Source organism: Cucumis melo, chromosome 11, assembly GCF_025177605.1.
Source record: "Cucumis melo cultivar AY chromosome 11, USDA_Cmelo_AY_1.0, whole genome shotgun sequence".
Lineage (NCBI taxonomy): Eukaryota > Viridiplantae > Streptophyta > Magnoliopsida > Cucurbitales > Cucurbitaceae > Cucumis > Cucumis melo.
Window position 1 is genome coordinate 28,541,434 of NC_066867.1, and position 22,932 is coordinate 28,564,365.

Here is a 22,932-nt window from a genome sequence, read left to right on the forward strand (position 1 = left end):
TAAGGCTTCATGATTTAATTTCAAAGTTATTTTATTCTCTCTCCCAATAAAATGATTTTTAGGATATCTTTTTTGGTTTAGTTTCCCTCTCAATTATTCACACTCATAATATTAAATAAAACAATAACAAAAAGGAAAATTAATTGTATGTGACTTCACTACCGACAATTCCTTGCAAACCGGAGCGACGTGTCGGACGACGGTTGGGAATTCAATTTTTTTCTTTTTTTTCTTTTAATTTATTTTATTTACTTACTTTCTAGTTAATTTCAAGATTTGGAACCTTTCCATAAAAGAAATTACTCCTTTTTCTTTTTTTATATTTATTTTGGTAAGTTTCAACAAAGGAAAAAAATCTACTGATCGACATTTTCTTATGTTTATGTTTGTAAATATTATTACTGATTCTAAAATGAAGAGACTAAAATGTTAATAATTAATTTATTTTCCTATTTTTTTCAGTTAATTTGAAGAATCTGAAGGTTCGATAAAAAGGGAAAAAAAAGAAAATATATATATTTTTAAACTTGGAGGAAAAGGACTAGTGCCACGTGGAAGGGGTGATATGGCGTTTCTCTAAATATTATAGACGTTAGAATTACGGCAAAAAAAAAAGGATTCTGGGTAAGAGGGAACGAAACGGTGACGTGTTGCGGGTTTAATATTTTAGAAGTCGCCGCTCTTTTTTCTCTCTCTTTGTAACTTTCTATACAGCTTTAGATTTCGTTTCCTTTACTTAGAAACCATAGCCAAAGGGCTTCATTCCTACGTTTTTCTTCCTCTTCTTCTTCCTCTTCTTCTTCTTCTTCTTCTTCTTCTTCTTCCCTTTTCTCTGCATTTCATCTCTTTCCAGATCACTACAAACCGTAAGTCTTAGTTTTCGAATCGATTACATATTTCTACCTTTGCGTTTTCACCACTTCTTCTTCTTTTTTCTTTTTATTATTATTATTATTATTCTGATGGTGATGATTATGATTATGATGTTTATTGTTTGGTTGAGATTGTTGATTTTTTTCGTGTGGATTTGTTTATTTGAGTTGTTTGTGAGATTGAATGTGGATTCGATTTTGTGTTTTGGTCGACGAGGAAGGCGGGGAAATGAATGTAAAGGAAGGTTGGAATCTATTGGTTTTGATAATTGGATTAGAAGAAATGGTGTTTCTGTGATGGAGTGTGTATTTGGATTTTATTTTTTAATCTTCTGAAGACTAGTGTGTGTGTGTGTAATGGTGGAAAATTTGGGAGTCAAACACCATGTTTTATTTGTATAATTCTTTGAAATTTCTAGGTAATTGTTAGGGTTGGGATGATAGATTGACTGATTAGACTTTAATTTACCAAAATGTTTCTGTGGTGTTCAGTTTGTGGCTATTTCTTATCTCGTTGAGGTTGAAATATTAGAGTAACGGATCTTTATGGTTTTTGATGCAGTGAAATTGAGGAGTCGATGTACATATGATGAGTTTTCTCAAGGCTGGTGGATTCAATGCCGGAGAGAATCAAGGATTGGACAGTATTTTCGAAAGTAGAGATCGAAGAGGATGGCCGGGTAATTCTTTCTGAAGATGAGGAACATGGGAACAGTCAGTTCACGGATGCAACGATACTGATATTTATTGAATCATTAAAACTTTAACTTCTAATAATAAGTTCGTGCCTATTTATGTGTTTTCAGTGACGGGTTGAAAGATTAAATTAATAGTGTGTTGAAAAATGGCTATTGCCGGTCTACATAATGTTTCTGTTCTTGATTCTTCATTTCTTAGAGAGTCTCAGTCTCAAGCATCAAGGCAGTTAGGGAATGAAAGTAGTGTAAGCACCCGGGCATCCTCTCTTCGACGAATATGGAGAGGACTTGAGGATGAGCAAGTGGTGAGAAGCACGCAGGAGAGCATTAGTGAAAGATCTACTGATCTCTCAAGAACTGAAGCAGCGGAAGGTCGAAGTACTGTACAGGGTGATGATTCAGAGAACATGGGGATGAATATTAGTGAGAATGATATTGACACTTGGTCTGACGTACAGACTGTTTCACAAAATGATGATGAGGAGTCTGGTGAATTTGGGGTTGTTGAGAGGGAGAGGGTTAGGCAAATTTTTAGAGAATGGATGAATAGTGGTGTGGGGGAACAAACACCTAACGTTTCCCAAATGAATAATGGCTCAAGGGCAGAGTGGCTTGGTGAAACAGAGCAGGAGAGGGTGCGAATGATAAGGGAGTGGGTGCAAAAGAATAGCCAGCAGAGAGGCACTCATGGTGTAAATGGGGAAGTCCAAACTGCTGAGATTGGTGCTCAGGTTGCACAAAGGTCGGATGGATTAGTTGGAAGCCAGAATGAAGGCCGGATCCAGCATGCTCGGAGGGGTATTCGCAGGTTATGTGGCAGACAAGCTCTCCTTGATATGGTCAAGAAGGCTGAGAGAGAAAGACAAAGGGAAATTCAAGTATTGTCAGAGCAACAAGCTGTATCAGGCTTTGCTCATCGCAACCGCATTCAGGTTAGACAAGTTCTCTTCCTTCTTTTCCTTTTCACTATTCCAATTAGTTTTTCGTCCTTTGCATGCATTGGATAATTTTGTTCTTCCCTTGCTTGTTGAAGGTGACAAAACACCATTTTTTTATGCCGTACATAGTCTAAAATTTTTCTACTAACATGTTTATTAGAGTTGATTTTTTTTTTTTCCTGTTGTTTCTTTGAGTGCCCATAAGTATCAACACTGACTATTCAATCATGGGATATTACTTTGCAGTCACTACTCAAAAGTAGATTTTTGCGAAACAGTAGATTGACCGTGAATGCAAGATCTGTATCTGTTGCAGAATCTGAGTTAGGCCTTTTAAGGCGAAGGCATACGGTCTCTGGCTTGAGGTACTTCTGACACTTTATGCCTTGTTATTGGGACTCATGATGATTATTTTTCTACTTTAAATTACCGAAGATCTGTAGTATTATTTTTGGACATTGTACTTGTACCCTTCAGGGAACTTTTTGCTACCTTGCAACAGAGGAACACCCAAACCATTTAATTTAGTGTTGGTGGTGTTAAAGTTTCCTAGAATGATTTTCTTAATCTCTTAACTGGATTACAGATTTTTCTCATTCTAAAGTTGGTATTATACATTCCCCAGTCTCTTTCCTGAACAGCTCGACTGAAGATCTTACCCTGCTAAATCCTATTTTTCCAATACTTTATGGTTGGGTATGTAAGAGAAACTTTGAGAACGAAAATCTAGTGTCAACTTACTGCCAAGTAAATTGCTATCAGTATTATCTGTCATCAATGCCACTCCAATCATCATTGCTATGTAAGATGAAATTATTTAATGTCTAGCGACTTTCTTAACGTTTACTACAGTCTTAGGAGGTTAGTTTACGTATAACCAAGTCATGAAAATAGTGCTCAATTTCATATGAGATCGTATATTCCCACTCCAGAAGTTACAAGGTTCACTACCTAGAGCTTGTCTTTGTTATGTTTCTAAACTCTTTTTCTGCATTAGTGTTAACACTGATGGACATTGCTTGTTTTCCTCATTGGCATTGCCGCATTGACTTCATTACAAGTCAGGAAACTCAAATCTAAGCACTGGGCATTGGGGATTAAGCGTTATTATATTCAACCAGAAATCTTAGGTCCAAAGTTCTCTACCTGCTTAGAAGACTAACATTTGATTACTGCTGCTGAATGTTGTGAAGTTGAGTAACAGTTAGCTATTCTGAATATTACGAAAAGTCAACTAAGCAAAAAAAAAAAAACTAATTCACTCTATTCAGAACAAATTCATGTTGTGTTTCCTTCAGTGTCAACCTTGAATTTTTCCTGATTGTTTTTCAGTTAAGTTCACTGGCAACCTGACCTTTTTGTTTATTGTTCTATAATGTTGGAAAACCTGTTCAGCTTTTACAATAGCAATGATATTGTGACTTTCTTTGAAGTAGGGAAGGATTCTTCTCCAGATTGGACAGTTCTGTCCAAAGTCAAGCTAGTAGCCGGCATTCCGACACCACCTCTAACAGTGATGATGGCGATTCTCTAACTGACCTGAATCGTACTGGGAGTTTTGAGGTCCTAGATGATCTTCGTGAACATTCTGGGATCATTAACGTGGAAAGTCACGAAGGCTCTCACAGCACTGGTCTATCTGAAGTTAGGCCTGATCTAGAAGAAAGTACCTCTGAAGCTAGGAAAGAACCTGTTCCTGTGGTAGAAAGTTCTGAAGAACAGGTTGCTGAGAGTGGTTTAGCCAGCCAAACAGCAGATATCAACTCTACGGAGATGAGAGATGATTCAGGTCAAGGTATGAGAAGCATTTTACAAGAAACTGCCTCAAATCTTTTATACCGTGAAATTCCACAAATCGATGGTGAGGATCATACTAGTGTACTGGATACTGAACCTTCCATTCAACAAGACAATACTCGTGATGAAAATGTTCATGATGGATCAGTATTAGATCATTCGGAAAGATCTCAAGACAATGACCTCGAAAGTGTAGATCCACATGAATCTAATACTCGTGATGAGCCGAATGAAGACCTAGGTACAGTAGTTGAGCCAAATGATCGGCAAGCATCTGGTTTTCAACATGATGAATGGGAAAATAGCATTGAAGAAGATATAAACGAAACTCATTTGGAAAGTATTGCTACTAATTGGTCCGAAGAATTCTTGAGTACGACATATAGAGGAGATATTCATCTGCAAAATGCCCCTGAAGCATCCCATGAAAATGCTATCTTTGTGGAGGATGTGCCGAATTGGTTTGAAGGCCTTCCCAATCGAGAAGCTACATCAAGCCGAAGGTTGGAGACCTTTTATTTTCCTGAAGATGATAATGCGCATAATGGGGAAATCAGAGAACTTTTAAGCAGGTATTATAAAATTTATTCACCGACAACATGTCTGTGCTGTATTCAGACCTTTCTAAATGATGAATTTACATGTGACCTGTTTATTAATTATGCAGGAGAAGTGTTTCTACTCTTCTTAGCAGTGGTTTCCGAGAAAGTCTTGACCAGTTAATACAATCTTACGTAGAGAGGCAAGGTCATGGTACCGGTAACAGGGATATGGACGAGATGATGCCTCCTTATACATCTGCTGAGCAAGAGCAAGAGCATGATAGGCAGAGTGAAGGTCAAGCGGGTTCTGTTGAGAGTCATTCACTTGCTTTGCCTCTGCCTCTGCCACCTACATTGCCCTCTCGGCAACTTTGGGATAACGAGTTGAGCAATGGTAGTTGGTCACGACGAGATTTCCGTCAGCAATTTGGAGCTGTATGTCTCATCATTTTTCTCTTGTCTTTTTAGGTGAAGTCAGTAGGATGCAAAGGAAATTTTAAAAAAAAAAAAAGAGTAAAAATGCAAATGTCAATGCTAAACCATTTATGAATAGTGATTCTTTAAGTCTATTTAGAAATTAGAATCAGTGCGATTGACTTTTTAACTTAATCGCTGTTATCATTTTTTCTTCTTCTTTAACTTATCTCTTTGCTGGATTTTCAGGATTGGGAAATCATTAACGATTTGAGGATTGACATGTCGAGGCTGCAACAGAGGATGAGCAACCTACAGAGAATGTTGGAGACATGCATGGATATGCAACTCGAGCTGCAGCGCTCAATAAAGCAAGAAGTTTCTTCTGCATTAAACCGAGCAGCTGGTTCAGAAGGTTTGTTTTCATTCTTAATGCAGCTGAATTCTTTAGTTTATATCATTTAGGCTTGGTCAATTAATGGCCTATGTGGACCCCACCCTACCAAAAAAGAAAAAAGGAAAAAGAAATAGTACTTCATTCGTAACCTCCGCATACATGTGTTTGGGCCCTGAGCAGCTCACCCTATATTTCGGGCTCTAATTATAATAGATAGTAAAATGATATGGTACACTTTTCAATGTCATCGACTGATTGCATATCACCTTCACAGAGATGTTTGAAGACAGTTTGCCTGATGACGAACCCAAATGGGATCGAGTAAGAAAGGGAATTTGTTGTATATGCTGCGATAACCATATTGATGCTTTGTTGTACAGGTAAGTCCAGCAAACTTTCTGTCTCTTTTGGTGTGTTTATCTATGGTCCCAAGTTTCGCTTAACTTTATATATTCTCTCATTTACAACTTGTAGATGTGGGCACATGTGCACATGTTCAAAATGTGCTAATGAGTTGGTCGACGCTAGGGGAAAGTGTCCGATGTGTCATGCGCCCATTCTAGAGGTGATTCGTGCTTACTCCCTATGATGACTTAGATGACAATAATGGAAAATGAGATTACTTACTAGTGATTCATTCATCTTCATCCTCTTGTTCCGTCCCGGTTGCCTTACTGATTCTTCTCGTCCTGATTTGCTATACATATAAAGTTTATTTGTACGGTGATGGACGATTGAAATAATATATGATGTGAGCTTTGTAATTGATTCAAATCTGGCCAGAATAAATGTGTTGAGTGCATTTAGAAACCTTATTTAGGGGGGAATTTTGAGGCTTTGCTAATTGCCAATGTTGTTGAATCTTGATGAAACTTACTTTTCTAACTTAACTCCCTACACAAGTCTCTTGAGAGCTCTTCACTTTTTTCTTTTACCTCGTGGATACGCTTTATATTAAATATTTTGATCATTTTGTAGAAAGAAATTGAGTGTGACTGATGAATTGAATTGGTCAATTCAAACAACCAAAAATAGTGATCCCATGCTCTATCTTCTAGGGTTCACTTTGTTTTGTTTGTTTATTTATTTTTGGTGAAGCGTAAAACTACTTTAAATTATATTTTCAAGCTTTTCAATGATAAAAATTAAGTTCCTAGATTGAATGCAAGTATTAAAAATGGAATATCAAATTTATATCATTACATAAATAATGGTATATGTTTAAGGATTCTATTTTCATCGTTTATCATTTTTAAAAGTAGTTTTATTAAAGGGGCCTTTTTAAAAATATAAAAAAGCGGCGAAGTATTTACATTTTATAGAACAATTTCGAAAATGGAAAAAATTCAGAGGTCTAACATGTAAAATACAAAAAATGTCATATTAACAATGCGTATCGTTTATATTTGTTTTTTCAATCTTATTGTTTAATTTGTTACACGATCGTTTAATTAATTGGATTATACGATCGTTTAGATTTGAGTACACGATCATGTCAAATCTAAACCATTTTTTTCAAAATTTGGTATAAATGATTTTTTTTCACAATTTGGTATAAATGATTTTTTTCAATATTCTTTATACACAATCTTTTACTTTTGTTACCCTAATTTAAATGTCATCCGATTTGGTTACTTAATCTAAATGTAAAAAAAGAAAAGAAGTCATCCGATTTGGTTACTTAATCTAAATGTATAAAAAGAAAAGAAGAAAGACGATAATATAAGAAAAGGAAGAAAGAGGGAGAAAGATATGTGCGCACCTAAAAAAGAGAGAAAAACAAAAAAGACGATAGAAATAAATAGACCTAAATCTAAAAAAGGACTAATTTTACGAGTTTTAATACATAGATCGTAAATATTTTTTGTTATATTTATGAAAGTTTTTTTTTATTAAATCCTATTGAAATATTAAAATATTAGGTTTCATTGTAAAAATATTTTACAAATTATTGAATATAGTTTTGAATGTCTTGGTTTTAAATGTATCCAAATATATAGGATAATCAATGTTCGAAGAAAGTTTAATGTATGTCTCTAACTTTACCAAATTTGTATATAGAAATAGAAAATAAATAGTTATCCAAATTTATCAATTTTGTATATAGAAATAAAAATTAAATAGTTACTTAAAAATACCAATTCACAGTTTCATATTCTAGAAGGTCTCCAAAGATTTGGCATGCAATAGGTTGGTATCACATCATCACATGGATCATCCAATTCACATTTTCTCATTTAAAGTTTTGCCGAGAAAGTTACCCTCCATTGTATTGAAAAGAAGCACAAAGTGTGGCAAATCCAAGATGATATGTCCTTCCAAATAAAATTCTAAGATCTACAAGCTTATTTATGTCGTAAACACTACCATCAAGAAGAAGATTAGAATTGATTATATGATTGAATGAAATACTATATTCTACTTTAATCCTACTTGACTCAAACACCATACTAACATATAGATCTTTCTCTTTTATGAACAGTCTTTTTTCCTCTTTAAAACACACTTCTTGTCGTTGGTACCAACATACTGACGACAAACTGACTGCTTTAGAAAAAAGATTTCTCACCCTTCTATAATTCAATTCACATCAATTAAGAGCATGGGTATAATGTAATGAGAAAATTGAAGTAAAAATTCCACGAAGAAAAAGACGACACTACCCCTATTCTACCCTTCTAATTTTAGAAACAAACTATCAATAACTTTTGCCAACGTCAGATTTCCTTCGGTAACTTTACATGTACACGTGTGTCAGAAAGTCAGCGTTCTTCCCAAGGAACCTCTCCCAGCAAAGTTGGACCAACTGCTGCTCCTCCTTAAGCCACGTGTCCCAACCTCCACACACGTGTCACCATCTCTCACCGTCCATCTTCCTCCTGACGCCGTCCCGTCGAATTCCGTCGACCGGCAAACGGGGCAAGAGACGTGCGAGAACAGCCACCTATCGATGCAATCAGGATGAAACACGTGTCGACAGAACGGTATCGTTTTAACCCTCTCCCCCGCCTCAAACTCGCTCAGACAAATCGGACAATCCACTTGAAGCTTATCGTCGCAACGATAAGAAGAAACCGGAAGCGACCAAACGACGGTCCGGTCCAGACCATTGGCAGAGGAAGTCGCCGCCGTATGCGGCGGCCGGAGGGGCGGCGGTGGAAAAGGGTAGCGGCGTTCGGCGAAGCGGCGGATGTAGATGGAAAAAATGGTGAAGAGGAAGAAAAGGAGGAGGAGGGTGAGGAGGATGAAGGCGGTTTTCAGGTTGAAGGGTGGGAATAATTGGGAGAATTTGAAGGAACGAGAAGAAGATGGATTTTGGGTTGTGGTTTCAACTTCAAGAGGAAGATCGGGGGATGGTAGATTCACGTAATCGGAAGCTTCCAGAAGAAGCTTGCGGTGGGAAAATTGGGGTTTCATGGTGAAAATACGGCGGCGGAATATGGAGAATGAGAGGTTGAGAGGAGAGAGAGAGAGTGGCGGCGGGGGATTAGAAGAGAAGGGGAATTTGGATAAGGGCCGTTGAAGAGATGTATGACGTGGACTTTTGGGAGTAAGTCCTAAGCTCGGGTCCCACCCAAACTTGATCGGAAAAGTGTATTTGGTGTTGAGGTTTCAAGATCATAGCGATATTACACTATTAAGATTGGTTGGAATGTTGCAAACGTAATTAAGAATATTCAGAGATGTATGTCAAATTTAGGAAAAATTATCATGTTAAAAATTGCAAAAATTCAGTATTACTGATCATACTCAAAGACTTTTTATTCAAACTTAGATTTTAGATTACATTTTATTATAAATTCATTTAATCTAATAAATCGTTTAAGTTAGTCATTGAATTAAAGACAAATATTTTAAATACTAATTAAGAATGTGTAGGGGAAGCTCTCTATCCTATTTCCTTTCATTATTGTCATGTTAGTATCATTAAGAATAACATGGACTTACAAAATAAATTATTACATTAATATTTAATGATGTATGACACTATGATTATCTCAATCTCTATCGTATGAAAAATATACAAAAATAGAGAATGTTTGTATTTCCATTTTATCCCTACATTTTTTTAATACCTATTTTACTCTCATTTAAGAATCTTCCTATTTTTAGTAATTTTTTTCTTCATCTCATAATAGTAATAAAACGTTCAACTTATTTTTCCTTTTTTTTTCTTACGTGGTAAAAAATAAAACGGCCAACGTAATTACTAGTACTCACGAGTAAACATTTTTATAATAATAATAAAAAAAGTCTAGAAGAATAGCCAAATTCAAATCAATTTGAAAAACAATCCACCCATAAAGCATAATAAATTCCATATGTAATTTCAAAAAAATCAATATTTTGTACGAGAATAAACCTACTAAGTTGTAACCTATTACACATCCACTAACCCACTCCCAATAAAGCATAATATCTTCAATTAAACCATAAATACGGGGATTCATCGTCCCCATCCCTATGAACACAAATTAAAATTAAATGTAATTAATTAAGATTAGTAACCCTAAACCCCCAATTAAAAAAAGAAAAAAAGGAAAAAAGCATAAGTTAGAAAATCCAACCTTAATCCGTTGTCAATCCGTGTCCTTAAACGGAGTCTTAGGTAACATTGTCTGTTTCCATTGTTTCTTGTTCTGTCTTAATTTGCGTTTGCCGGCGTCCCCTTCATCTTTTGTTCTCATTTTCCAATGCCATATTCAATCTTAATTATAAATAAATAAAATGCTTTCATCAAATTAAATTATAATTAAAAAAAAAAAAATCTGAATTCTCTCTCTAATGGGTGAGAAACTCTTTCTTCTTCTTCTTCTTCTGATTACTGTTTCTTCTTCTTTGTTTCAATTTGGAATTTCCGATACTTCTCGCAAATCTGGAGATGGAAATGAAGAATGGGGTTATGTTCAAGTTAGACCCAGTAAGCCAGTTTATCATTTTTTTTGTATATAAAAAGTTTAGTTAGTAATTTGAATTTTTTGAATTAAATAGATTGTCGATTAGTTATATAACAAAAGTTTGGTGTGTTGTTCAGAAGCACATATGTTCTGGTGGCTTTACAGAAGCCCTTTCAGAGTGAAGGATGCTTCTAAGCCATGGCCGACCATTCTTTGGTTACAGGGCGGCCCGGTGAGCCCTTCCTTTTTTCTTTTCTTTTCCTTTCCAATTATAGAAAAATAGAAACAAATTTTATTTCTTGGGTTGAAGATTTTTTTTTTCATTCGAATGATTTTTTCTCTTTGTTGAGAAATCATTTTAATGAATTTGTATTTTCTTTTTAGCTCATCAGTATGCATGAGATATTTTATCTTCTTGGCATTAAGTTTTCCATCATTATGTTAGCTTGAGTTAATTAATAATTTAAAATGTTCTTAGAGTAATGTGATGGAGATGTCATGTGTTCAAATATTGAAGAAGAATGATGTGGGAGTTTTCTTTTTCCCCTCGTCTATCTTTGGAATCTGTGAACTTAATCACATTTTCGGCGATTAAGCTTAATTTTGATAAGTTTTTTACTTTTGAAAAATAAACTTTTTTTTTTTTTTAATATAGTTTTGGGTTTAAAGGTTAGAAATATGCCAACTACCATAAAAATAAACATACTTCTCAGAAATCAAAAAGAAAAAAAAAAAAAAAGAGAGATAGTTATAAAAGAAAAGAAAAATTATAAAAGAGAGAATTAATATCGATTCGGATGTAATAAATTTTGGCTAATGATAAGAAATCTAGAACGTGAGATATATTTATTTTATTACTTAATGTATACCTAGATACTTTTAGTATTTTAGATATGTTTTAAGAATTTTTTTAAAAAGGCAGGGAGATATTTAGTTGATAGAATTTGTACAACCAATAAAGATATCAATGTGTTTATTTTTAATTTGAAATGATAATTAATATTAGGTGTAAAGAATGATAGACCAAAATCAGAGTTATTGGACGAATTAAGGATGGTTAATAGAAAAAATTTAAATCAAACAACTCTAAAATTATTTTAAAGAATAAAATTGACCGACCAACTTTTAACTTACTGTATGTATATGTGTGTGTAAAAGATCATTATATTCCTAACAAATGATTGAAATATATTAAACAGGGTGGGTCAGGAACGGGGTTTGGGAACTTCCTAGAAATAGGGCCGCTCGACTCCAACTTAAAGCCAAGAACCTCAACATGGTTACGAAAAGCAGACCTTTTATTTGTGGTAATTCATTTACTTCTTTTTCCATTTTAATTTAATCAATCAATCAATCAAATTATTGCATTCTTGTTTTTGGTTTTCTTCCTTTGACAAACAAATTATTATTTTTGTTTTTATTATTTAATTATCGAGATGTTGAAATAGGATAATCCTGTTGGGACCGGATACAGCTTTGTAGAGAGTTTAGGACAATTTGCGAAAAGTGATTGGGATGCAGCGGACGACATGACGACTTTGCTAACTAAGCTTTCCAACAACACCATCAACCTAAACAACACTCCTTTTTACATCTTTGCGGAGTCTTACGGTGGAAAATTCGCCGTTACTCTTGCTTTATCCCTCCTACGCTCCATTCGAGCTGGCCATTTGAAGCTTAATCTCCAAGGTACTTTTTATTTGTATACGAAATTAAGGTGATCGTTAGGTCAGTTTAAGTATTTCCAGTTTTTTTTGTTTTTTGTTTTTTTAAATAATGATGTCGATTTATAATCTTTTTTAAACTAGTCTCTCCTTATCTCCATTGACCACGACTTGATTTTTCGGTTTACCATACTCATCTCTATCTAAAATTGAAATTTGTATATCAATTATTTGGACTATAAGTAAATCAAATATATTATTTCCCTTATTTTATAAATTTAGAAAGAAAACAATAAGTAAATCAAATATATTATTTCCCTTATTTTATAAATTTAGAAAGAAAACAGAGAGAGAGAGAGAGAGAGAGAGAGAGAGAGAGAGAGAGAGAGAGAGAGAGAGAGAGAGAGAGAGAGAGAGAGAGAGAGAGAGAGAGAGAGAGAGAGAGAGAGTTTGTATAATGGAGAATTTGAAAAAAATAAAATGCAAGCATGTGGTTTTATTCTTTTGTGTTAGAATCGTATAAATATGTTATCTTAAATATTATATTGCTTTGGTAGGTGCCACATAAGAAAAGAACTACTATCCTTTTTATATCTTACCTTATACATACAAATAAAGTAAAACTTAAAAAAAATTCAAACTATGCTTTAAGAGTAATTTTTTTTTCTCTAAATGGAAAGAAAGAAAAATAGAAAAGCTAATTTAGAAATTTATATTTTTCCTTCCAACTTAATTAACTAATTAATAGCATGGGATTTTGTTTTGAAGGGGTGGCCCTAGGAGACAGTTGGATATCACCCGAAGATTTCACGGTTGGTTAAAATTCACAAAATATTCAACGTATAACAAAATTTCAGATTCTATCAATAATAAACATTAATAGATATTCTATCAAATCAGTGATATTGATAGATAAGGATAGAAGTCTATCTGTGAAAGAATCTAAAATTTTGTTAAATATTTTAATTATTTTATTATTTTTGAAAATACTTTTTATCCACGTATAATTGAATATTAATAATTTTTTTTTTTAAATCGTCATACAGTTTTCTTGGGGTCCTCTTCTCCATGACCTTTCTCGGATCGGCAGCATCGCACATCAGATATCCAATCAGTCAATCTAAACTCACCCTTTCTTTTTCTTTTGTTACAATCTTTATTTAATCGATCATCCAATTTATTTAATGTCAAAACAAGGTTTATAGTTTTAGTGTTCAAAAACTAAGAAAAAAAACAAAAGATAAAAAACAAACAAATAGTTATTGAATGTAAATTTAATTATTTATCAAAAAAACGTTTTTAAAAAACAGGTTGGCTTCGGAGATCAGTGACCAAATTAAAAAGGGAATGTACGAAAATGCAACACTTTTGTGGAGTAGTTTTGAGAATTTCATTTTGGCGAAAAGCAACCGCGTGGTATGTTTTTCATTTCCTTTCCCATATTATAAACTATTCGGTTGATAATATTTGTGGTGGAGAATTTAAATTTATATTACGCTATATTATATATCTTATTTCTTTCTCGAAGTTTTGTTATATACGTTAATATTTTGAGTTTAACCGTTATGTTTGGTATGTACCCGTTGGCAGGATTTCTATAACTTCATGTTGGATCTAGATTTGGATCCAGTAATCTCAACAACAAAAAGCTTAGAATCAAATAGCATTAATTCAGTAAGATTAAAAGGAAGAAAATCTTCATTCTTTGGTTACAAAAATTACAAGCCAGGTGGTGAAGGAAACTTAGAAGCTTTGATGAATGGCCCAATTAAGCAAAAACTCAAAATTATACCACCAGATGTCACGTATGTAACTAAACTATATACCATTTTATTATTATACATATACCTCTTTTAAATTAATGTAGATATATAATTTCATTACAAATATAATTATAATTTGAAAACTATAGATGAGAACAAATCGGAAAATAAATTCTAAAATTGCTGATTAGTAAATTATGGTAAATTTTGTATGCATAGATGGGGAGGTCAATCGGACAAAGTGTTGGAATTTTTTACAGCAGAGTTCATGAAACCAAGGATTAAGGAGGTATTAACCAAACTGTTTTTGTTTCAATACAACTTTTACGTCTTTTATCTTTTCTCTATCTTTGTTTGACTAGGTTGATGAGTTGCTTGCGCAAGGTGTCAATGTCACTATTTACAACGGTCAAGTAAGTATTTTATTCACGATATGTGGAGCGGAGAAATCCAATCTCCAACTTTCACATATGAATATGTCAATTGAACTTGACTCATTTAGACAATAACATGTCTTATTTAATGTGTTATGTATATACATATTTGGATGATTTTCTTATTAATAATATTTTCTAACTCTTGTATATGGATTTAGGCTAATAATTTCTTGTTAAATGAGATTTAATGAGAATAATGACAGTTAATTGGATTGTTTTTTAGGTTGATCTTATTTGTTCTACCAAGGGAGCAGAGGCATGGATCAATAAACTCAAGTAATTTCTCTTTTCAAATGATTTATCCCTCTGTGTTCAAATTAATAATAGTACAATAATTAAGTATGATCTAAGCATGTATCTTGATTCACATTTGTGACATAGCAAAATAACAACAATTTTTAACCTGGAATTTCTTACCACATATATGACAAGTTTCAATTGAACTACAAGATAAGTAGAGACAACACCAAAATATTCTTTATGGTAATATTTTTCAAACTATGATTTATTATTATTATTATTATTTTTCCAATTAAGGTGGAATGGACTAAAGTCATTCTTAAACACACAAAGAACTCCTCTATTTTGTGGGAAAGAGAAAGGAACCAAAGGCTTCACTAGGTCACACCAAAATTTGAATTTCTATTGGATCCTTGGAGCAGGCCATTTTGTAAGTTATATACTCACACATGTATATTCTTTTATTATATCAAACATTACTTAACTCTTATTACTTATTTATGACTTATAAATAATTATATGTGTAGGTTCCAGTTGATCAACCGTGTGTGACATTAAACATGGTGGGTGCAATCACACAGTCACCAGGCTCTTGATCTACCTATTTTTAACGACGGGAAACAAAATGAAAAAGAAAAACACATATTTTCTATTTAGAATATAATAAAGCACATAGCTTAATTAATTATAGATAAGAAAAAATGAAATGTATTTAATAAATGAAACTTTTTTTTAAGTGTATTTGTTTTAAATAATAGAAATCTTTCATGTAATAACTTGTCATAAATAACTTGAAAGAATAGTTTATATATACCTAAATTGTACACTGTTTATATATAAATTTTTTAATAGTAAATTGATCACGAGAAAAAGTTAACAAAATATTGTTGTAAGATTACAAAAGAAGAGTTGTGTTGGACCTAATCCTAAATAACTATGAGATTGATTGTTGTTATCAAATAAGATTTAGGGTGAAAACACAAATAGGAATACAATACATACCAATCACAAAACAAACAAATTTAAAAGTTTTCTTTGCCAATAAAGCTTCTGTCATGTGTTTAATAAATTTAGGAAAGCGTAAGCAAAGCTAGCATCCACTTTTTGCTCCCCAAGGTTAATGGAAGGACTTCTGTCCAAATTATATGTCCATTTACTCAATTTGTAGTCCCCTTTCAAGGTTTGAGTTCATATGTCCTCTTCCCACTTCAAGGTTTATCAATGTGGGACAATATTTGTTACTTTGCTATTTGAGCCAAGCCCAATAAGTCATTTCCAACAATCCCCCACAAATGACTGTAGCAGCAAAGTTTCTGGGTAGCCGAAGAAGAATGAGATTTGTTCTGAGCATAGAAGAGATATTAAACTTAGGCACCAATATCCGAAGATTTGAATTGATGCGTAGTGAAGTAAGGCAACAACCTTGTTTAGAGGGAGTGAATTATATCTTGAACTCCTTGTAACACTTGGTTGAGACCCTTACGACACGCTCTATCTCTAGTAAGAACCTTTGTTTCTGCAATGTAAAGTTGTGCCTTTATGGCAATGCACATAGATCGAAACTCGGGTCGTAGTGAGAGCTCTAGAAAGAGACCTTTAAACTCTTTCATAGAAGGCGACCCCACCTTCACTGTCAAATTATATGCTCCATCAAGTTTTCCAAGTCAAACCACTCAAAAAGAGCTTGGGAGACTTTAATATTATCCATACCGACTATGGACCCAGAAAAGGTTTTGTATCATCCATCTAGTCCATTTAAGGACTGGCCACACAATGGGCTATGGACCATTAAGTCTATCGCAACAGACCACCCAATAAGAGGCTATAGACCATCAAGTCTATCCAATAGACCACCCAATTATCAAGTGCTATGGATCTTCGAAGGGCTTTAGGCCCATGTTCACAGAGGAATCTAGGACCACTTTCCTTGTCAGTCCTTTGGTTAAAGGATCAACCAAGTTCTTCTCAAATCGAACAAATTCCAAGGAAATGGTTCCTTCCTTTAGCAGTTGTTTTACGACTGCATGCCTAAGACGTATGTGTCTACTTTTACCATTATGAACACTTTTCTTGGCAGTACATATCGCAGCTTGCGAATCACACTGTATGGACACAGGTACAGATGTCCCCCACAATAATACATCTCCTAGTAGATTTTTGATCCACTCAGGCTCCAGTCCTGCCAACTCTAATGCTATAAACTCGGATTCCATCGTGGATCTAGCTATACAAGTCTGTTTTGCAGACTTCCAAGATATTGCTCCACCTCCGAGCAAAAATACATACCCACTAGTGGAGTTAACCTCATCATTATCTGTGACCCAGTTTGCATCACAATATCCTTCTAATACGACAGGAAATTTGTTGAAGTGTAAACAGTAATCTATCGTTCCTTTAAGATATCTCAATAGATGGTGTAAAGCATCCCAGTGGTATCTATCCTGATTATGTGTATATCTACTCAATCTACTGACAGCATATGCAATATCAGGTCTAGTGTAATAAAACACATAACTTAATTAATTATAGATAAGAAAAAAAAATGAAATGTATTTAATAAATGAAACTTTTTTTAAGTGTATTTGTTTTAAATAATAGAAATCTTTCGTGTAATAACGTTGTATAATGTAAATAACTGGAAAGAATAGTCTATATATATATATATATATATATATATATATATATATATATATATATATATATATATATTTGTAAATTGATCACGAGAAAAAGTATATATTTGTAAATTGATCACGAGAAAAAGTTAACAAATATTGTTGTAAGATTACAAAAAATGAGTTGTGTTGGACCTAACTCTAAATAACCATGAAATTGATCGTTTTTATCAAATGGGATTTAGGGTGAAAACACAAATAGGAATACAATACATACCAATGACAAAAAAAAAAAAAAAAAAAAAAAAAACGTTTATTAAATTATACACGTCTTTATTTTTAACTAAACTCTTTTATTTATAAACTAAAACATAAAAGTAACAATGCATTTCGATAAATATACTAAACTGTCTAATAATAATATGTCTTGTTATATATATGCTTAAAATAAATGTCGTCCAACGTAGGTATCAAGATGATGTTGGATTATCAATCTAGCATATGTTGAACATGAACATGTTAACTATCAAACTAAATAAGCTTAAGTTAGAAATATATGCGTACGTGTATTAGAAGATAAAAGTAACTGTGATTAAAAAGAACAAACATTTGTTAACACTACTACAGAAATTGCCTCTCTTGACGGTTTTAAACTGTCAAGAATGATTATTCTTATTCTTGACGGTTTTAAAACCGTCGTTGAATCCAGTGTCAAGAAAGGCAATTTTCTTGACAGTTGTAAAAAACATCAAGAATTGTTAACGTTGACAGTTTATAACCGTCAAGTTTCAATTATTCATGACAGTTTAGAACCGTCAAGATTATAAGTTTTAATGACAGTTTAGAACTGTCAAGAATGTGACAATGAATGACAAAAACCGTCAACAATATGAATATTCATGACATTTTGAAACCGTCAAGAGTGCATTTTTCATGACATTTAATAACCGTACAAAAAGTGATTGTTTATGACATTTTGGAATTGTCAAGAATTTCGTTGTTTATGACATTTGCAAACCGTCAAGAAATTTATTGTTCATGACATTTCAGAACCGTCAAACAATTTTTTATTTTTTTAATTGTAATTTATTTATTAGTTCCTATATTATGCTCCCATTGGTCCAAAAATTCAACTACATATAAACGACAAATATACATCAAATATAGTTTGAAAATTCAAACATAAATATGCACTAGAACAATTCCAAAACTTTAACATATATTAACATTTTACCATATATGTATCAACATTTCGAAAACTTTACATATTTGTTCGATATTGTCATATACAAAACATTACTTCTCTTTTACTTTTTGCTTTGGCAAATAAGTATAGATAAAAGCAACCACTAATTACATCCACACCTACATAAATACATAAAATTATATATCAATATATGATTATGAAATACTAATAATAATCAATTAAGCAAATAAGTATAGATAAAAGCAACCATTAATTACATATAAAAAAAAATGCTTCACAAACCCAAGACATAAATTTGGACTTCAATTTCAACCTCTTAAGCATACACTCCAAACATAGACCTTTTAAACTTAGACTTCCTGAACTTGCACCTCAAACACAGTTTTCTTAAACCCAAAACTAGGCTACGTACCAAAAGCACAAGTTCAGAATTCTAAACCTACATGTCAAACCCCCATACGATCAGTTTAATTGTGTTTTGTTCTTTTAGATTATCAAGTACAAAAGTTTTGATTGGTCATTAAACTTGTGAATTGACAATTTTAACTTTGGTCCAATCTAAATGCTTAACCATCGATATGGAAGGAGTCATTTGGGAAAAAGAGGAAAAACAAGTATAACTTAAAAGCACAATAACATGATCAGTGTAGTACCTGTGAGGTAACAAGAACGATAGCATGACTAAGTGCAAATGCATCATATGGACTTTCACATTGAGAAATGATCTGAAATATCAAAAGGAAGTTAGAAGCTTCGAGACATTGGGCCAACTACGTGAAGAAAAGAAGTTCTATAATATTTGATGTTCTTACATATAAGGAAAATAAAAATGAAGCAAACGAAACCATGATAAATTAACAGTTTATGATCCAATAACAATAAGAACTTGGGAATACAGTAACTTAAAATGTACCAAAAATGCTTACGGATCTTGCCTAATGTTCGTATTGATAATTGTCTGCACAACAACAATGTAGATAGGTAAGAGTGTAATGTAGCATACATATTAATATTTTTCATGCATTTTCAGATTGGAGCATTTGTAGCATCTGATAAAATACATTGGCAAGTAAGTTGCTAAAAACAAGTGGAAAGAAATTGAGAAGAGTTTTGAGAAAAATTTTGGAGATACCTCAACACTTGCAGATCCTATTGTCTTAGATCAACTTATTGCACAAATGGATTCTTGAAACCTTAAAGAACTAAGAAAAACTAACAAAAAAAAAAAAAAAAAAAAAGAAGCAAAAACCATAAACATAAAGCCATTATGAAGCATAAAGCCATAAACATAAAGCCATTATGAAGCACATTCAGAACTCTCAAACGAAACTAAAAAAGATAAGCATGCAACACACAATGAGGAGGGAGTCAAATATACAAAAACCTTTATAGATATTTGAAATTCAAAGAAACTCATCAATAAGCTAGATCTAATCCAAAACTTTATATCAAACTAGAGTTTCAAGCATAACATCTACTTCAGTTGTAAAAATTACCTGTTGATTGTCATTAGATTGTTATGAGCTCCATTCCATGTTAGATGTAGCTTCATCCGGTGCTTTAAAAAAAAGTCTTTGAAACAAGGCATAGTGATTTTTAGGTTACCTATAATCTTTCAAAAGAAATTAATAATGGCTTTAAACTGTTAATGATGTTCCTTCTTTCAATTTCACCTGCTGCAAACTGTTGTAAATCTCTCAAAATTGGTAATGGATTCAATATGTTATACCAAGAATATACTCAACAATAAATGAAGCTGTAACTCAACAAAGAAGCTCAGTGGAATGAGAAATCGTTTATTATATAGGCTCACGACATAACTTCATTAAAAGTTACGTCCACTGCCCGTAACACATCAAAGTCTTCTGTTATCATAGCTTCATCTCCATCTAAATTAAATGTCATAAACAGAGGAAAATGTATTGCATTATTGCCAATTACCAAACTAAACTACATTATAACAAGTCTAATATACTAAGTTAAAAATAGGCTTCAGTGTGTGTAATATTTATATCATTGATAAAAAATCTCACTAAAATTGGCTAAGATTATTTGAAATATCATCATAAGCCCATAGAATCAAATCCACAGTCTAAAAATTGGAAAGATGTGAAGATAATTTAGTAAACCCCGCAGATAACATAAAGCAAGTAAAAAATGAGATAAGTTTCTAAGACATAATTATTCAGTATGAAAGATATAGTTCAAACTTCATAGGCGTTCTCGTCACTTCGATATGTTTTTTCTTTAGACCATCCTTGTAACGACCCAACTTTCCGGACTAAGCTGAGGTCACTACCAAACACCAAAACTCGACCATTCAACATAAAATTTAAAACGGACCAGTTACGATTCATTAAAACATTAGAAACCTTACAAAAGACAGTTTCGGGCCCTATTTTAAATAAATCAAAAAGTCACAAAATAAAAGTATCAAGTCACCAGTTTAAAATCACAAGTCAAAATATTCTGACAAAATACATAGCGGAAGCGATAAGAAAACCAGACGCGTCCATATGGCCTTCACGCATCCTTCCTGCCTCTCGTCGGTCTGCCCCTCGCTGTACCCCTACCTGAAAAGTTAAAGAAGAGAAAGGGTGAGTATAAACATACCCAGTAAGGGGCCCACTACTGGGCCCGTTAGGGGACAACAGTTAACTTCCTATTCGGGGGTACCCTACATAACAGTCTAGTGCTCCCGAAGGATGCACATATCAGTCTAGTGCTCCCGAAGGATGCACATATCAGTCTAGTGCTCCCGAAGGATGCACATATCAGTCTAGTGCTCCCGAAGGATGCACATATCAGTCTAGTGCTCCCGAAGGATGCACATATCAGTCTAGTGCTCCCGAAGGACGCACATATCCGTAAGGCACACCACCCCATAGATGAAGCTAACCGTTACCCCTCAGTCCAAACTAAACTGTCTACATCAGTCACATCCCAACTGCATTCATATCACAGTCCCGCCATCGGCTTTGTCAGTCAGATAGTATAGGTTTAAACATCTACACCCTCAATTGCTATATGCATTACCAACTCGCACACCATTAGGGGAAAACCCTAGATCCAATCGACTAACCAGCCCAAAACCGGACTCACTGTCCTTCCCCGTCCAAACTCCATGAACCACATCCAGACCAGTGTTTTACTACATACTGAACCGTAACTTTAAGGTCCATCAACATAAAATCTCAATCCACAAATAGCAGTCACAGTATATTTACATCAGACAAAATATAATAACAGTACTTAACAGTCAACACGCATACAGATATTCAGTACAGTCACTAACGTGTAATCCCCTGTGGATTACTACGTTTTCAGCCTGGGCTCGGGGTCCAGTAGTAGGAAAACCCTTACCTGATACTCGGTTATGCCCCTCGATCGAAATCCACGCTCGACAGATCCACCTAACGAAACACGAAAGTTTTAGTTGATGACTTTAGTAGCAGTTGTTTTAAAAGGTCATCCGTTGACTTACCCAAGGAAAGGAAGCTATCTCCAACCAGGCCTGCCGCGGAATCCGAGAACTTAAGCGTCAACTCTGTACTACCTTCAAGGGAGAAAAGTAGGGCCATATCTTAATCCAACATTCAAACTCGAATCGGACGAGGTAACATTAGGGAATTCATCAAAACAATCCTTACCGAAGACTCACCGTGAACCGAAGTGGAGGAAGGAAGGCTTAGGTGGCTCGGCTCGGCTTGGTTCTCGGCTCGGCTCGGCTCGGCTCGGCTTGGTTCTCGGCTCGGCTCGGCTTGGCTCGGCTCGCGGCTCGGCTCACTCGGCTCGCGGCTCGGCTTGGTTCGGCTCGCGGCTCGGCTCACTCGGCTCGCGGCTCGGCTTGGTTCACGCGGCTCGCTCGGCTCGGCTGGAAGCGGTTTCGGGTCGGGTCAGCTTGGAACCGGGTCGGGTTGGCTTGGAACCGGGTCGGGTTGGGCGAAACGGGCAACACGGTTTTTGGAGGGCTTTCTCTCTTCCGACGACGGCGGCGTTCCCCTCTGTGCTCTGTCGGCGTCGGAACACGAAATGATGAAGGAGAGGATGCCGGCGGTGGTAGAAACGAAGAGAGAGAGATGGAGAAGCGTCGGCTGCCGGCGGTTGGAGGCGAAACGGAAATGGATGGAAGCCGCGGCGATCGTCGAAGGCGCACGGATGGCGTCTGTGTTCGTCGGGTGAAGGAGCCGAAGAGAGGAAGAAGAAGGGGAAGGAGAAAATAGCGGCGGCGCTTCGTGAAGGCAGACGGGCTGTCAGGCGAAGAACGGAGGAAGAAGAAGAAGATGTCGGGGGGAGGGGCGGTGGACGCGCGCGGCTAGGGTTTCCTTCTCCCTTTTATTTTTTATTTTTAAAAAAAAAAAAAAATATATATATATATATATATAAACAAAATAAGTATAAATAAATATTAAAATTATTAATATTAAATAATTTAAAATAAATAATAATA

At 34.4% G+C, this 22,932-nt stretch overlaps 3 protein-coding genes and 2 non-coding genes across 6 annotated transcripts; 2 read left to right on the plus strand and 3 right to left on the minus strand.

The window, feature by feature from the left end:
- The first annotated feature begins 687 nt into the window (after nt 1-687).
- On the plus strand, nt 688-6,560 carry LOC103503044 (uncharacterized). 2 transcript variants are annotated; one of them, XM_008467207.3, is made up of 8 exons: nt 688-866; nt 1,435-2,502; nt 2,755-2,873; nt 3,942-4,877; nt 4,973-5,282; nt 5,511-5,676; nt 5,933-6,038; nt 6,133-6,560. In XM_008467207.3, the coding sequence occupies exons 2-8, from the start codon at nt 1,717-1,719 to the stop codon at nt 6,245-6,247; spliced, it is 2,538 nt and encodes an 845-aa protein (XP_008465429.1). In that variant the 5' UTR covers nt 688-866; nt 1,435-1,716; the 3' UTR covers nt 6,248-6,560. The 2 variants fall into 2 exon arrangements, with proteins under 2 accessions (XP_008465429.1, XP_008465430.1); XM_008467208.2 differs by having other exon boundaries at nt 691-866; nt 3,945-4,877.
- Nucleotides 6,561-8,045: 1,485 nt separating this feature from the next.
- On the minus strand, nt 8,046-9,234 carry LOC107992155 (RING-H2 finger protein ATL57-like). The gene has a single exon (XM_017047894.2). It carries the CDS (start codon nt 9,073-9,075, stop codon nt 8,413-8,415), a length of 663 nt encoding a protein of 220 aa, XP_016903383.1. The 5' UTR covers nt 9,076-9,234; the 3' UTR covers nt 8,046-8,412.
- A 1,203-nt stretch (nt 9,235-10,437) lies between these two features.
- LOC103503045 (serine carboxypeptidase-like 51) lies at nt 10,438-15,542 on the plus strand. The gene is made up of 13 exons (XM_008467210.3): nt 10,438-10,579; nt 10,694-10,788; nt 11,756-11,863; nt 12,005-12,245; nt 12,989-13,032; nt 13,267-13,334; nt 13,531-13,636; nt 13,811-14,025; nt 14,203-14,272; nt 14,346-14,396; nt 14,644-14,696; nt 14,958-15,090; nt 15,188-15,542. The coding sequence occupies exons 1-13, from the start codon at nt 10,444-10,446 to the stop codon at nt 15,254-15,256; spliced, it is 1,389 nt and encodes a 462-aa protein (XP_008465432.1). The 5' UTR covers nt 10,438-10,443; the 3' UTR covers nt 15,257-15,542.
- A 4,711-nt stretch (nt 15,543-20,253) lies between these two features.
- LOC127144125 (small nucleolar RNA Z152/R70/R12) lies at nt 20,254-20,363 on the minus strand. Its single transcript, XR_007815746.1, has one exon. It is a non-coding gene; the product is annotated as a small nucleolar RNA Z152/R70/R12 (small nucleolar RNA).
- A 106-nt stretch (nt 20,364-20,469) lies between these two features.
- LOC127144123 (small nucleolar RNA R11/Z151) lies at nt 20,470-20,555 on the minus strand. The gene has a single exon (XR_007815744.1). It is a non-coding gene; the product is annotated as a small nucleolar RNA R11/Z151 (small nucleolar RNA).
- Nucleotides 20,556-22,932: the final 2,377 nt, after the last annotated feature.